Genomic DNA, 16,898 nt, shown 5'->3' with positions numbered 1-16,898 from the left:
ATAGATCTCTCTGTGCCTTAGCGAAATGTAGATCAAAGTATTACTCCCTTTCTCCTGCCCTTTATTTGTCTGGGTCTAGTCACTTCAACTACTCCCATTGACTTTAGAGGGACTATTCGAGGGTAGTAAGTCAAGCCCACACTTCAGTCTTTGCAAGATCAGGAGCTCTTCCAGATCTGGGCTGGCTTACTATATGTTTGTACAGTGCCTAGCACAATGGAGGGGCCTGATTTTGGTTGGGACACTAGTTGCTAAAGGCTTGGTGCATGGGAAGGGGAAGTACAGAATTATTTAATATGTTGTTTAATACTATAGATATAATCCAAGCAGTCCAAGGCACTCATTTTAGCTAGCCGGCAGCCAGGAGGGGTTAGGGCCCAGCCCAGCTGTTCCCTCCCTTCCAGCTGTTCCCTGCCCCAACCCCTCCTCCCCACATCACATCCGTCAGGAGTCCCGTCTGATGCAACCACAACACAACCACGTGGCCATAGGCAGCCGCTCCTCTCCTCTAGCCAATCACAGCCAGCCCTGTTGGCCGAAGGGGCGGGGCGTTCCTCCTTTGCCCCGCCCTCCCCCTCCAGACACGCACGCGATAGGCCGAATCCAGACCAGCGGCGGGCGGGGTAGCTGGTCCGAACTCCCGTTGGCCAATAGGAGGCCTCACGCGGGTGCGGCCCCGCCCACCGGGGGCTCCAGCTGTTGTTGTGGCGGCTGGCCGGGCCCGCAGGGAGCCAGCGAGACCAGAGCGCGAGCGAGGCCCGGGCGTCCGCGCGCCGCCCATGGAGGCCGCAGCTGGAGCCGGCCCGGCCGAGGCCGCGGGGCCCGAGGCGCTGAGCTGCTTCTCCTACAACCAGGACTGCACGTAGGCGCGGCGGGCGGGGAGGAAGGCGTGCAGGGGACTCGGTGGAGATGGGGAGGGAGGAAGAAGAGGAGGAGAAGGAGAGAATGAAGGCCCGAGGTGTGCAGGGGACTCGTGGAGATGGGCAAGGGGTTGGGGAGGGGAAGAAGAAGAAGAAGGGGGGAAGAGGAGGGAGGAGGAAGGCGTGCAGGGGACTTGGTGGAGATGGGGAGGGAGGAAGAAAAGGGGAAGGGGAGGAAGGAGAGGGGATGGGGGAGGGGAGGAAGAAGGAAAGGGGGGAGGGAAGAAGAGGGGGGGAAGGAGAGAATGCAGGGGATTGGTGGAGATGGGGAGGGAGGGAGGAAGAAGAAGAGGGGATGGAGAGAATGAAGGCCTGAGATGTGCAGGGGACTCAGGGGACTCGCAGAGATGGGGAGGGGAAGAAGAAGGGGGGAAGGAGAGGGAGAGAATGACGGAAGGAGGCGTGCAGGGGACTTGGTGGAGATGGGGAGGGAGGAAGAAAAGGGGAGGAAGGAGAGGGGATGCGGGAGGGAAGAAGGAAGAAGGGGGGGAGGGAAGAAGGAAGAAGAGGGGGGGAAGGAGAGAATGAAGGCCGGAGCTGTGCAGGGGACTCAGGGGACTCGCAGAGATGGGGAGGAGAAGAAGAAGGGGGGAAGGAGAGGGAGAGAATGAAGGAAGGAGGCGTGCAGGGGACTCAGTGAAGAGGGGATGGGAGAAGAGGAAGAAGAGGAGGGGAAGGGGAGAATGAAGGTGGGAGGCATGCAGGGGACTCGGTGGAGATGGGATCGGGGAAGGGGAGGAAGAAGGCCAGAGGTGTGCAGGGGATACGGTGGAGGGCAGGAGTCAGGTGGGGATAAAGGAGAGAATGGGGCAGGGGAAGAGAGCCAGCCAGGCTAGGGCGCTGGCCCTGACTTGTCCCCAGAGGAGGGGAGGGAGATCCCCCTGCTTGGCCCTGTGGCAGGGCAGCTGCCCTGGAACGGGAACAAAGAGGCAGCTGTGTCTCCCTGGCTGGCTCATGTACCTGCAGCTTCCAGGCCAATTCAAGCTGGTCCTGGCAGCCTTGAGTCTGACTAACCAGGCTGGGCTTTAGCTAATTGTTGCTGCCTCTCAGGCTTTCCAGCTTGTGCCAGGTCCCATCAACTCAGTTTCTGTCCCACACAGGAGCAGCTCTTCTGTTGGGAAAGAGTTGGCCCCAGCATGGCAGAGCCTGAACACTGAGCTTATAGAAAGGGTCGGTTGGGCCAGAGCTGTCGGTGCTGTTGTTGAAGTTTTCTGTACCAATAATATTCATCTGGCCCATGTTTGAGCCTCGGCCCATGGGGATATCTGGCTGTTGGCGTGCAAGTTCACTCCAATTCAGCTCCCCTCTGGCCTTCAGTACAAGCAGCCTTCCTTCTTGTAGAGCCAAACCACTTCTTGTGTTGGGCCCAGTCTTGCAAGGTGCTGGGCACCCTAAAGTTCTTGCACATTGGCGACAAGGCATTTCATGGGATCAGGCCCCTTATGCTGCCCAATTATTTACATTCCAGCTGAGGGGATAGAAAGTTGAACTCCTTGCACAGTATACTTGTTACACACCCAGGGCCATGTGTCTGTGGCAGTGCACAAAGCATCGTTGTATGGGTGAGTGCCTACGTGACACAACATATGATTGTGCCCTTCGCAATCTGATATAGTTAGGGCACTGGAGTTTAATCCCATCTCACATCACACTTCCTGCTTTACCAGTTTGTGCTTTCCTCACTTAGTGTCACTGTTGTGCATTCAGGGCTTGGCTGGTCATGAGCTACATTGATATTAACTGAGCAGAGCTGTAATGGCAACATCTGGATGCCTACAGAGATTATGTGAGCCTTAGTTTTTGCCCCTGCTTTTTTCTTAGAGCCATTCAGTGCACGTTTATTGGCAAAATGGGCATTTAAATAGTTGTTCAGCTATGAACTATTTCTTGGCAAGATGACTTGTGTGGTAGCATGCTAAGTGAAGCTTCCATCGGGTGCTCTCACTGCTTTCCAAGGCAGGGTGAATACTATCTCCAATTTACAGATAGGGAAACCGAGGCACAGCAAGTGTCTCTGCCAACTTCACCTAGTGAGTTAAATATCAGGGCTGAAATAAAGCCTAGGTCTGACAGTCTGCTTCTGTAGCCACTAGACTTGAGCATAGTCTCCAATACGTTTTAGAAGAGGCAAAAATGTGAACAGTATTCCTAGTATTTAATAATCCATCTCAACCATGAGTCTCCCTAAGTAGCTCAAACCTATTGCAAATAGCATAACAAGTTTTGCAGGAGTGGGGAGGTTGGTTTTCCTAGTGGTTTAATCCACCAGTGGATGTATTCTTATGCATAGGTATTTATGGAAAACGGAATGTGTTCTATAGTTGCTAGAACACTAGCTTGCAGGAGAACTGAATGATCTATTCTGCAGTTAACTGGATATCTGCCATCAAGGGTAGGCCTTGGTTCTTGGTAAATGTCTGGTACCAATCACCAGTAGCTGTCCCTGCATGGGGCACCCCCAAAGAGGGAGCTTTCTTGGCAATTCTTCTAATAAAGTAGCTAGCTCCATTAAATAGTGTCAAATACAGTTTTGCTTAACCTGTGGTTTGACTGTCTACTAGAGAGCAACTTTTACTGGGTCCTTGGGTGGTCACTTAAGAGAAGTTTCACTTTAAGAGACATGGGCTGCGTTCTACCAGTTCACTTGCCCTTTACTACAAGACCAAAGTCAGTTGCTAAGATATCCTTATTTATGTACTCAAGGAAGGTATAGATACCAATATTTCTACAGAGATTTTGAAAGAAATAAGAGTTCTATTGTTACATTTGCGTTGCTATCGTACATTTCCAGTTACTAAGCGTTTGAACAAAGAGTGCTTGGATGGAGTTGGTGATGTGCTTCTGATGTGGCTACACTGTACAAATACTTCACTGTTCTCCCTTGGTCTGTGATGTTCTAAACTGGTTGCTGATTTAAACTTAAATGTTGACAATGACCTTCGCCAAGATCTGGCTAGAACAAGTCTGCATGGAAAGAATAAGCCAGCACTTTGCACACATACTCTTCTACATACTCTGGTGCATCATTATCTTTCTAGGTGTCCTGGAGGCAGCAATCAAACCAGCGAGGCCTACACAGCCCTCCCAAAACTCCAGTATTTCTAGATAGACATCTAAAGACAGTCTCTCATCTTAGATGCATTGGAGTCAGAGAAGGGTCTTGCTTCTGCTGGCTAGAAGTCTTTATTGGTAGCCTAACAAGTATATTATTCCCTTTCCCTCCCCCTAGCAGGCTTTGGAGCTTTTTGTATGTATGGAAATTCTCACACAGCTTTAGTAATGATGCTCAAGTTAATATAGTTGATAGTCATTAACTTATCAAGGAAGTTAGTAGGGACTTCAGTTAAAAGCCAGATGGCAGGATATGGCCCCAGTATACTTCTGTTTTTTCCTGCTGTGAAATAGGATTATTGAACCCTCTCAAGGTATTCTGCAGTTAGCTTTACAAATGTTAATCAGCCTCACATGCAAATTGCTATTAAGGCACCCTGTTGTGTGCACCCAACAGTCAGAAAAACCCCCAGCTACTGGGGTGGACAGTTATATCTGCTTTGGGTTGAAATTTGCATATACGACCGGGGAGTGGCTCCCTGTAAATGATGCATTGTATTAGGATCTACTAATTTTTCTATGATACTCAGTGGTTTCAAGATTAGAGCAGTACACTATAAACTAATCAGCACACATTTTGTCTCTTGAAGCTCCCTGGCAATCGGAACCAAAACTGGATACAGGCTTTTCTCCCTAAGTTCTGTGGAACAGTTGGACCAAGTCCATGAAAACAGTAAGTCTGTTTTGTCTTGGTGCAGCAGGATATTGGATGATGATAGGCTTTAGTTTTTATTACTGCACTTGTGATCTGCCTCAAAGGAGCAATTCATTTGGTTAGCTTTCCTACTATAGCACAGATGGTATCTGCCTCTACTGTATCCTCATTGGAGTAGAGCTGTGCTAGTTACAGCTATGTTTAAAGGGACGTTGTCAGGTATAAAAAAGAAAAAAGTCAATTGGAAACACATTCTTAACCTACAATGGTATTAGACCTGAGCATTTAAGAGCCAATTCACTTTTCACCATTAGGTTGTTAGTTCACGCTTTCCATTGTTCAGACTGAATGAAGAGCAGACACTAGTCAGTCTTGCTTTCTGGTAGTTTCATATCTCAGTTCCTATAGGTTAGCTCAATACAACCAAGTTTGAGTTGCAGACACAAGAAGACTTAAATGCAAATACTTCCTTTAGGATCAGTAAGTTTCAGGCACAAAACTTCAGCTGTCTACCTGAATTTGATATTAAGAATAAGGGTATGCTACCAGGATTTCTCTTTTAGGGACCCATCTTATTTATATGGAGATATACCTATCTCATAGAACTGGAAGGGACCTTGAAAGGTCATTGAGTCCAGTCCCCTGCCTTCACAGCAGGACCAAGTACCATCCTTGACAGATTTTTGCCCCAGATCCCTAAATGGCTCCCTCAAGGATTGAACTCACAACCTTGGGTTTAGCAGGCCAGTGCTAAAATCACTGAGCTATCCCTATCTGCAAGGGGCTTGACTCTGTTGAGCAGCTTTTTTGTTGCCAAACTGTATATAATGCGGTTTTGTTTGCTAAGATCAGACTACATTATCGGTTAGATTTAAAAAATGCTCTAACCTAGATACTCTGCAAAAGCCCTTTAACCTTGTTAGAACACAATTTAGCCTTATGCATACTGATCTGCCAAATAGATCAGCCAACTTGGTTTAAGACCTTGAAGTCCTGCATAGGCCACCCAAGGCCCTATATCAAATTATACTATTTTGTCAACCAGATTGGGGGCCACCTCCTAGAAACATGGTAGTCCCAACAGATAGAGAGATATTTCAGTCTCACGGCATAGCTGAAACCGCACAGTGTTCCTGAAACAGGCTATAATCTTGGATTTCTGCAGCCTTCAGGAACACAGTTTGGTTCCACTAACACTGGCAGCTGGAAGAGTGTTCTAATAGCGTCACAGACTACACTGTTGTAACAGGGTCCCCCAAATGGTATAAGTGATAATGTTAGGCTGGCTGGCATACTTTAGGGGGACAATCCTGATCCATGCTAGTTAGAGAGCCTATACTAGAACCTTGCTATCTCCAGAGTTGCCTGTTGTTTTTAACACCCCACTTAAAATATTGTAATCCAGGTCAAGCACAAGAATAGTGTTTAAACAAGATTGGAGCTAGCATAGGCCTGCCCTCCGTGTAGGTCAGTGCAGGGATCATGTAGAATATTCGCTGCCTGCAGCTAGAGTGAAAAAGGAGGAACTTCTCCCAGGTTATCTGGGTGTATTGGGGAGGAGGGGTTGTGGTAGTAAGAGAAAGAGCCCTCTATATCAGGGGTTCTCAAACTGGGGGCCGGGACCCCTCAGGGGGTCACTAGGTTATTACCTGGGGGATCGCGAGCTGTCAGCCTCCACCCCAAACCCCGCTTTGCCTCCAGCATTTATAATGGTGTTAAATATATTTAAAAGTGTTTTTAATGTATAAGGGGGGGTCGCACTCAGAGGCTTGCTATGTGAAAAGGGGTCACCAGTACAAAAGTTTGAGAACCACTGCTCTATGTTTACAGAAAGTCAGCCAAAGTACCGTGATGGCCCATGGCCACTGTGGGGTTGGGGAGGAAGAGAATATCCTATGTCTTATCTTCCTTTAGGCCATCCCCTTCCTCAGGGAGCCCAGAACCGTGCAGCATGTACTTACAGGAAATAAGTCTATGCCCTGCTTGTCCCATGCCTCAGGGAGTCCTGATCTGTCCGCTCACAGATTCATCTCTACCCCTGTAAGGAGCTTCTCTAGCTCCCTCCCAGGGCATGTATTTCCCTGGATTAAGGTCAACACCTGGGAGGTAGGGCTCATTCCCCTCTATATCCTGTTCCCTCCTGATTAACTACAGCTGGAGGGCCCAAGGGAGGCCAGTCATTTGTGGCAGGTATTGCAGGCACTAAGTTCCTGTCTCCAAAGGAAAGACCAATCAACCCCTTCCTGTCTGGGCCCAGTGCACCCCCCAGCAGAAGGCCTAGATGTAGCCATGCCAAGGAAGGGTAATCGTTAATAAAAGCAGAACTGCCATGACTAAGCACTAAACCCTTCAGCTCCTGAGCTAGGCTCAATGCATGGGGGATTTGACTCTTAAAGAGCCAGACCCAAGATGAAAGCAGCTGCCTCACTTTCTTTTTGGCTGAGCAGATGAAATCCCGGATGTTTACATCGTGGAGCGCCTCTTCTCCAGCAGCCTGGTGGTCGTGGTGAGTCACACCAAGCCTCGGCAAATGAACGTCTATCACTTCAAAAAAGGGACGGAGATCTGCAACTATAGCTATTCCAGCAACATCCTGTCCATCCGGCTGAATCGGCAGGTAAGGGCATCGATTACTCGTGCATGAATATACGATAATAGTCAACTAAATCTAAACGCAGTAGGCCCGACTCTGCCTTCCGTCGCTCTGGTTTTAGGTCATTCTCGCTCCATTGACTTCTGTGAGGTTCTTCCTTTTCCTTTAGCCTTACACTTTCCTCTGTGCAAAAAAGAGATGTCAGAGAGGCATTTTCACACCCACTGGTACCCACAGGTGATCTACTTCTTGAACTACTTTAGCCCTTAGACTCTGTCACTCAGTTACATCCACTTAACAACACATAACTTGCATCCCCTCTGCATATGGCTCAGGCATGTCCCTTAGTGAAATGTATGTTTTAAATACGTTCCTTCCTACATTTCCTTACAATAACTCCATGTGGGATGGGATGCTAGGTCATGGCCAAATGTTGCTGGTGAGCTTTGAATTGGAAGATGATAAATTAGCAGTAAACAGTTAAACGAAGCTGTTATGATTAAACAAAATCGCATGCTCCAAAGGCATGTAAACTCTTTTTCTACCACATCTTCTCCCTGAATGCCGTGCTCTGGCTTCTGACCTACAGTGGCATCTTTGTCACAGATAACGTAGTCAAAGTTAATAACACAACCCTGAGTGTAATTTGAACTATGGGGCTTCACCTAAAGGCTAATGTCTCAAATAGCATCCATCAGCAGCTCATAGCCTCGCTGTGTTTTTAAAGGTATAGCTAGTACCTGAGTCATGCTGAGGAAAGCTTTGAATGTCCACTGCACTTATCCTGTATCCTAGCAGCTCTCTGTTGCTATTTTTTAGGATTTGAAGTCTTCTTTTTTCCATAATCTCTTCCCAAATACATTATAGGTTATAAAGAGTGGAGTATATTACAATACAAAAATAAACAGACTGTATAATTGTATATAATCAACTGTTTCTAGGTTAGCAATAGTGAAATCTGCAGTAAGCATCTCCAACAGGCAAGCCCTGTCTTGAGTTTCCAGTAAAGTTTTGTTTGATCACGGGCTCCCTATAGCTTGTGCTATACTGTAATTAACTTTGAACTAAATTAATTTCTTCACTGAAATGTATTGTGGCAGGTAAGAGTAGCTGGTAAAATCATCACTTCCTTTGGAGTTCTAATTTATGTATTGCAAATGTCAGTGTAGTTCTAGGAGCTCAATGTTCATTTTGGTGGCGCTCACTCCCCTGTGCAGTCTCATGGAACAGAAGGATGCCATGGAAAGGAAGGGTGGTACAGTGATTAGGGCACTAGCTTGGGACTTGGCAGACCCAGGTTCATTGCTTGTGACCTTGGGCAAGTCACTTGGTCTCCCTGTGCCTTAGTCCCCTAGCTATAAATTGAGCGTAATCGCACTGTCCTCTCTCCCAGGGGGGTTATGAGGATAAATACATTAAAGACTGAGGTGCTCAGACACCATAGATAGATGGTGTAAATGTCAAACACGAATCTGAGGGAAGAGCTGCATTATTCTAGTGATAAGGTCACTGTCCTGAGAAGCTAATGCTCTAGCCCAGGTGGATGCAATACAAAATGGTTATGACCCAGCACTGGAGAACAGACCGTACCAGGTCAGCACAGGAGAAATAAGCAAAAGGGAGTTTTGAAGGCACGGGAGGGTACTTGTCACATGGGATGAGAGCTCTTCCATACCTAGGGAATGATAACGCACACCCTCTCGTGCTTGCCATTGGGCATAACCGTTTATTTCACATCAGCTGTCATTAAAATGTGTATACAGTGTTGTAGCCATGCTGGTTCCAGATATTGGGGAGACAAGGTGGTGAGGTGGTATTTTCTATTGGACCAACTTCTGTTGGTGAGAGAGACAAACTTTCGAGCTTGCACAGAGCTCTTTGAAAGCTTGTCTCTCTCACCAAGAGAAGTTGGTCCAATGAAAGATATTACCTCCCCCACCTTGTCTCCTAAAAATGTGTGAAGCAGATTCATCTAGAGTGTTTGCAGGATGCTGTATGACAGAATCGCTGGCTTACCCAAATATCTGAGAGATCGTGCATAAAAATGTCTCTAAATACTGGAGACAAGGTGGCCCAGCTCCCTCAGTATGAATGCATTTTATTTCCATGCACTGCAACATGAAATCCGTACAACCTGGGCCAAATTTATCTGTGGTGTAACTCTGACTTCAGGGGACTAATCTAGCCCCTCTTGTGAGTTAATCTGCTGGAGATCAGGTTATGCATTCACTGTGTTACTCTGAAAACCCTTGTCTTGGACCTGAGTATGGAAACCATACTGCACTGGAGAAAGTCCATCATAGTGTAAAACCCATCCAAGTCAGAGAATCACTGTCAGCCATGGAAGTTTAAATAAGAACAGATCTCTTTGGGCAAACAGTTTTGTCTTTTGATTTGATCTCTTAGTGGAAAATCTTTGTTATTCAAACCAAAGAATTCATTTGAATTAGACTCTCAATTGCTGTTGATTCATGGAAACACTTTATTTCCAGCCTTGTTATTACTTGCACATGGTGAAAAACAAGATTTTTTTTTTTTTCTGCTGGAGCAGGGGTTTGTGCTTTTGACTAGCGAGAAGCAGTGTTTGTATTTTAATGAAAATTCCCTGTGTTTTCCTTGGATCTCTTCTTGGCTGCAGTCCTGCTGCCGAATCCTTTTGATGTACTTAACAGAAGGCCACTCGTTCCTTCTCAGTGTGCAGGTCAAGATAACTAGTCTGTTTGTTGGTATCTAAATGAAAGCGTAGCGGAAAGTGCCGTGGAGCAGTAAGCAACAGAAGTGATGCATTCTACATCATGTACGTTGTATTGATGATAGTTCCGCCTCCCTCACCCCAGGAATTACTACACACAGTTCTAAGGCACCATCCCCCAGCATCTGAGCAAGAAGTGCCAACGCCTCCACTAGCTCCTCATCCATTTCAGCCGCTCAAACCTGCCCTCCTTGGGCCAACGCTCCATTACCTGCCCCTTGTTCAGTGCTTTACACCAGTACAAAGTGAAAGGCAAACACGCCCAGCCTCATCTGGTTGCATTCGGTGCTAGTGTTGTCTGCTCAAGGGGCAGGGCAATGAAGAATTAGGCCTTTTGTCTGAAACTCTCCATGGACTTGTTCAGGCCTCCCTCCCTGCTCCCGCCACTCACCTGGTGTCTGCCTTCCTAGGATCTTGTTCCTCTTGGTGCAGGAAATGTCTCGTCCACAGCTCCTGCACCTGGAACAGCTTTGTTGTATTTCTGCCCCTCGGACACTCCATCTCACATCTGAAAACCCATTTGCATTCTCCCCACCACACATACGTCTCTCCCTCTGCTTCTCTCTACCTGTATATCAACAGCATTGTATTGTAGAACTCTGTGAAGCCTTGAGATGCCTTTGCATACCATACACTTAACACACTTTATTTTCAAGTCTCCGTTATAAAGTTGAGGGCTGTTCTTTTGGAAAGTGCCACTGAAATTATGCTCAATGTAAACCTCCCTGGAAATCCTAAATGGTTTGGGGAAACAAAGCATTGGCTGCTGTGGTTAACAAAAACAGAAGCTTCTCTTATAAGAAGGCTTTGATTTCAAGTAGCATTGGTTGAGCCTGTAGTTACACACCGAGGCCAACGTTTTCAAACGTGGGTGTCTAAAGTGAGTCACTAAGATCCATATGTAGACCTTAAATAAGTGACCTGATGGCCAAAGGGATGGAACCACCTGTAGTTGCAGACACCCAAGTCTGAAGGGTTCTGGCCTCGCCTTTTAGTGCCAGATTTTCAGAGAGGCTGAGTACCTGCCATTTCTGTTGATGCTGGGGAGAGCTGCAGGTGCTCGGTACTTCTGAAAATAGGCCCTCAGCTGCCTAGAGCTCCCTCTCTGTTACTCATCAGTGCAGAATACATTGGTGACAAATGTCTGATTACAGTGCCACTGTTTTGAGGCACGGTGCTGCGTGATCAGGGCCCTAATGTTAACATCATGACACAGCTTTGAGGAATTCATGTGTTCCTGGCAATCAGTATTGGAAGTGTTTTCAGGCCAGGTGGGTGAGTGGAAGAACAGCACCATCAGATGGAGATGGTGCAGATCACATTAGCTATCATACCCTATCCTACTGCCAAGATAAAGTGTTCCACCTGAGCAAATCAGCCACTCTGTAATGCGTGTCCCCTAGTCGGAACTTGAATGCAGTTGGCTATGCCATAGACAGCCATGGAGCGGGGAGCAGAAGATGGATTCCTGCTCCCTGATTCCAAGTTAAAAGGCACCCATGAGTGGCAGGCGCTTCTTTTGGAAGCGGTGGGAGCCTCATCCCTTGGATGTTTTCAACTAGATTGGACAAAGTTAGAGTGAGTGTATTGTAGGGAGCAGTGCCACGCTGTGGAGGAAATAGACTAGAAGGGATCTAACAGCCTCTTCCCCCTCCAATTTTTATGATCGTAAAGTGTCCTGCTATTAAAGAAGCCACAAAGAGAGAAATGTTAAAAGGAAAAGCCTGGTTGGGGTGGGGAAGGAATGAAACTCTGTGGTATTATGAGACTATCCTCATGCCCATGGTTAAGGCTGCACCCAGATAATCCCTAGCATTCGCACAGCACTGTACATTTGCAAGTGCTCTTTAAAATCAGCGCTCTCATAAAATCAAGGCAAAAAAGATTGGGGGTCTAATCTTGGTTCCAAATGCAGGCAGTTCTTTGCAGTCATGTGGTGCAAAACCGAGGGCTTCTCAATTGCAAGGGATTTGAGAGAAAGATCTTCGCCTCTCTGATCCATTTTGGAGTTCAGAGATGCCTGGTAACTCTCTCTGATGGCAAGGGCCTGAGTGAAAGTGTGAACTCCGCTGTGAAAGACAAATGTAACTGGCACCTGCTGACATGTTTTGTGTGTGTAGGGGGAGGGTTAACAAGTTGTGGTTGTGTACCTGTCAACTGTGTTGTTGCAGAGGCTGATTGTTTGCCTGGAGGAGTCGATTTATATTCATAACATTAAGGACATGAAGCTTTTGAAGACAATCCTGGATACCCCTCCGAATACAACAGGTAAGCAAAGGAGATCGGATCAAAGGAAACTAATGACGAGCCAGGTGTTCTGCAGAGAGCTCCACAGATCTGAAACTTCGCTGTAAGAATTTAAATCAAGCCAGTGTCGGCATTCTTACTAACACATTTAGTTTAGTGTTGAGAATTCAGAAACGCACTGAAGAAAGTAAATATCACCAGTGACCTGTACGTGTGAGAGGAGCCTTGTCCCAGCAACGCAGAGCTGGGGGAGCGGGAACCAGGGGTGGAGAGGGTGCACAGCTGAATGGGTGAACTGCACCAAGTTACAAGGAAATAACTTCATTGAAGGACTCTTGCAACACTGCTAGGACTCAGTCTAACTGCATTTATCTCACTGCAACACCCTTGTTGTAGATTGTATAATACATGGCTGCCTTTAAATTCCCAAACATGGGTTGGCTACGATCGACACTCTGACATGAGTTATGGTAAAAGGAAAGGGATTTTGTTCTCTGAGTATTAGGTTTTTAGCTGAGGACCTTGGAGAGGTACAGTATCCAAGATGCATGTATAACTGACACGTCTAACTGCTCTAACCCCAGGATCCAGCCTACACCAAAATCTCTTCCATAGCTGACCTCTAGCAGATAACGTTCTGTCTCAAGCAACCACTTAAAAGTATCCCTAAAATTCCCAGTATAATTTAATTCAGCCATACAATCAGGTGGCCCTGACGCTTTCCTCTCCTACATCTTAACCTTTCTGGAATTTGCCTTTATTTTTAGATAAAGTAACAAAGTCTTAAGGCAGGACCATACTTAGACTTCACCTCATGAGATCCTTCCTGAATGGGAAGATTAGAATTTCTCCCTTCAGGACTCCCTGCTCTTTCTTCTAGCTGTCTTACTTCGGAGATGCTCCCAGCCTTTTGTGTTCCTGTGCAAATGAGACCCAGTTGCTTTTGCTGCCAGGGTGAGTCAGCAGAATAGCTCTGCACCTCCACATGGGGTCTTGTAGCTTGACACTTGATTATAGACTTGATTATAGATAGAGAATCATGGCCCAGATTCTCTCCAGGCCAGTGTAGATCCTAACAGAGGCCTGTGGCAGCCCGGGAGGTGTTTACCATGGTGGAAAGTCCTTGCAACTACTCCTCTGCCAGGGACCTGCATGGGGCCAGCCCCAAAAGTGTACAGTGCTGGGCGGGGAGTGGGGTGTGGCCAGTATGCCTAGGTACTGCACTAATTCAGTTCATCTCTCTGAGCAGCCTCTGCCAGAAGAGCTCCCGTGGAGCCTGGCCACAACTTAATGCCGTTCCTTGCCCGTGGCAACCTCAAGGGAGGATAGGCAGCAGCAGAACCCACCTAGCTTCCCTCAGCTGAATCCCCTCCTGTCTTCCTTAGGGGAAATCCAGCTCTACATCCAGTAGCCAGCGATTTATTTTGGTGGTGGGAGGGTAGTCTGCAGTGGCTGCTTAAGGTGGGTTCCTCTGTACACTGTTCTGATGTCACAGTGGTGGATTGTGGCATCTCTCATTGTAGAGTCTCCATGGAACGAATGCCGGGCTCCTTGGCTTTCCAGGGACACAGCGCCTGGCCCTCCAGAGTGACCTACTTCAGTCTCTTCATAGATGGTCTCTTGCTGAGGATTAAACATACTAAAGATTCACATATAATTTAATGATATTTTTTTAAAAAATCCCCCAAGGGACACAAACACCCAGGCATGCTGCAGTTCTCTAGTAGCCGGAAAGGGTCATCGTCGTGTTTCAGAAGCGACAGCACGTGATGATAACATGGATTATCTGAGACGCCAGGGCAGTCAGTCAGTATATTGATGAAGGCATCAAGAGGGGGTTTGCCGCATACAGCAAACCATATATAGCCAGTGTCCTTGAGCTGGAGGGGAACTGCTCTCAGTAACTCTCTCCGCAAACTCACTGCAACCAAGTGTTGGTGAAACAACGTTTCCTGCCGTAGTTCCACAGAGAGGAAGGTTGCGTCTGATTAGTGTTGCCTTCTCAGTAACGTTTTGGCAGTTTCCTCTGCACAGGTAAATGCTCAGCGAGGGTGAGTCTGTGCCCGAGGGAGCCACCCTTGGTCATTGGAGTGCTAACAGCACTTAACGCACTGAGTGATCTTCATCTCCCAAGAGCTTTACAGGCTGCTAACAAGTCCTCTCCGGCCACCACTGCGAGGGAGGAGAGGGAATACAGCCCTGTTCTACAGACGGGGGAAACTGGGGCAGGCAGGTTAACGAGTCCCCCAAAGCGAATCTGGGCCAGAGGCAGGAAGCTGACTCCTGAGTTCACGGTGCTCAGATCCATTCGAAGGCTACGAGATCGTGTCCGTGGGGAGTTGTAATTAGGCCAATTGCATTTTTACCAATGATGTCAGTTGCTCAGCTGTGGGATGGCTGCAGTACATTGACCCTGGCAGGACATTCTGCTCTCACAGGGAAGCCTCTTCCAACCGGCTGTTCTCTTGCTGAACTTTCCCTGGGCCGGGAAGAGCCATATTGCCTGGAGACTTGAACTCAGCCCATCTCTGATTTTTGTTTCCCTCCTCTCTCTCAGGGACTGTAGCATCAGGCCCGGCCTCTGCTTCAATTTCCCCTTTGTGGATCCAGTAACTGCATTGGGGATCTCCTGTATCAAATAACACCCCTTCCTGGGTTCTGGTTTATGAAACTAGCAGCACAGTTCAATTTCAACTTAAGTCAAACTAGTCTTCCCCTGACTCCTGCAGCCCCTTTGTGCACCCTCAGCCTGCTCAGTTATGCTAAGGACTGGACGGATCCCTGGAGTCTGACAGTCCCTGAGGTAGCAAGGAGCTAGCCATGTCTGCCCATCCTGAGCAGCACCCAGATTCTGGGCCCATGTTTGCTTAGTTTGGGAGCCCTTCACTGTGTAGTGTGAATACTCTGCACCGTAGGAAGGAGAAATCGGACAAGTTGCACATCTACCTCGGTGGCTGGGTTGCTCTTTGTGCCTTAAAGAGGTCAGCTCTGCATATTTGTATTCTTACCTTTCCCTGGCCTGGTTTCCTGTTTGAGTCTTCCAGACAGGCCTGTAGCGGGGCACGATTGACTCAGAACTCAGCTTCTTAAGCTTGAAAATTCTCTAGATCCTGTGTCATCTCCAGCCTGACAGGAAACGGTTTCACTGAACATTCTCCGTGGTTGCCTTTAAATGGTAATGACCGATAGCCAAGGCCTTCCTTTTGAGGGAACTCGTTCCTTGTCTCTTTGGCCTTTTATCTGCATTTATTATTAAAAAGTCTCTGGTATATCCTTGATCTCATTTCCTCCCCTCTTACCCGCCCCAAAATCACACTGTTCAGGCTTTATCAGCTGCCTTGTATTATTTTAAATGCTTTTCCCACTGCTGCCAAGTTTATATGGCTGCAGCTCACCTCAGTCCAAGGTAGAGCAGTGACTAGCACTGTATAAATACCCTAGATTGATAAAGGGATATCTCAGGTTATTGGATGCTGCTGTAGCTCCGGGGCTCTTGTTCAGTTATAAACAATGATCTGAAACACTAGCTGGAGCTAATTCTGCACTGCTGTTGGGCATTTGCCAAGGCAGTATCCTGGCATGACCGGCCCCATGAAGTGTGTGTGGGGGGGAGGTGCATTTCCTGTTTGGAGAGCTGAGCACACAAGCTGGCCGGATCTCAAATAGCCTCTAACTCCACAGGTGGCACCTTCCTAGCAGTGCTCCGTGAGGTTTTACAAACCCACTAAATCAGAAATCCATGTTCTTGCAAGGCCAGCAGTCCCCTACATTCTAACAGCAGCTGCAGTGTGTGTTTGAGGGTGACAGCATTGGTTCTGGAAAGAACCGAGGTTCATTTCAGTACATGGGCAGAGCAGGCAGGGATGGGCCATAGGCCGAGCGTGCAGTATCCTAGAATGAACCCTGTTACCAACTGATAAGCATCTGGGCTCCTGTCCTGCGGCCAGACACTCCCCCCAAGAGGTGGCACGTGAGATGGGCTGGCATGCCATGTGGCGTACTCTGCACAAGGTCCTGCAGCCAGCCCTGAGAACAGGCTCATAGACACCCAAAAGGGAAATGAAGACCTGTTACTTCAGCTACCCCTGAAACTCACATGAGGGTAGGAAAGATGGTCTAGTGGATGGGGCACTAGATTGGGACTCAAGCTCTGGATTCAGTTTCCAGCTCAGCGACAGACTTCCCATGTGCGCTGGGGCGACTCACTTAATTACCCTGTGCCCCATCTGTAAAAAGGGGATGCTGCTTCTCTATTGCTCAGGGGTGTTGTGAGACTAAAACCCATTAGTGGTTGTGAGGGATAAGGACGTAGCTAGAGAGAGCCCTTTGAAATGTTGCAAGTGCTTTATTCTCTCCATTCCCAAGGGTGGTCATTCAGATGAAGGGGGAGAAACTGGACCCAATATTGACCTCTAAGAAAGAATCCTTTAAAAGCATCTTGGAGGGTTATCAGCCCTACTGTCGCGTGCCAGTAGGTGTCACCAGAGTCCAGGAATTTCCTAGTGATTTCCAGCCCACTCTTAGGGAAAGCCCATATGTTGCGTGTGACTGGACACTCCTCCCCTGAAGCAATGGAGCTTGAAAATCCAGCGTTTCTGTTGCTGACTGTAACCATTCAGT

At 47.7% G+C, this 16,898-nt stretch overlaps 1 protein-coding gene across 1 annotated transcript in view; it reads left to right on the top strand.

Annotated features, from left to right (window-relative positions):
• Positions 1 to 4,621: 4,621 nt before the first annotated feature.
• WIPI1 (WD repeat domain, phosphoinositide interacting 1) overlaps positions 4,622 to 16,898 on the top strand; it is a 31,099-nt gene continuing 18,822 nt past the window's right edge. The window contains exons 1-3 of the mRNA XM_065415439.1: positions 4,622 to 4,704; positions 7,134 to 7,303; positions 12,203 to 12,299. Of these exons, the coding sequence (XP_065271511.1) occupies positions 7,217 to 7,303; positions 12,203 to 12,299 (184 nt within the window). The 5' untranslated portion in view covers positions 4,622 to 4,704; positions 7,134 to 7,216. The remainder of the gene's footprint in view (positions 4,705 to 7,133; positions 7,304 to 12,202; positions 12,300 to 16,898) is intronic.

The sequence above is a fragment of the Emys orbicularis genome, chromosome 13, assembly GCF_028017835.1.
Source record: "Emys orbicularis isolate rEmyOrb1 chromosome 13, rEmyOrb1.hap1, whole genome shotgun sequence".
NCBI lineage: Eukaryota > Metazoa > Chordata > Testudines > Emydidae > Emys > Emys orbicularis.
Note: the sequence above shows the minus strand (reverse complement) of the source record. Positions and strands in the feature narration are given on the sequence as shown.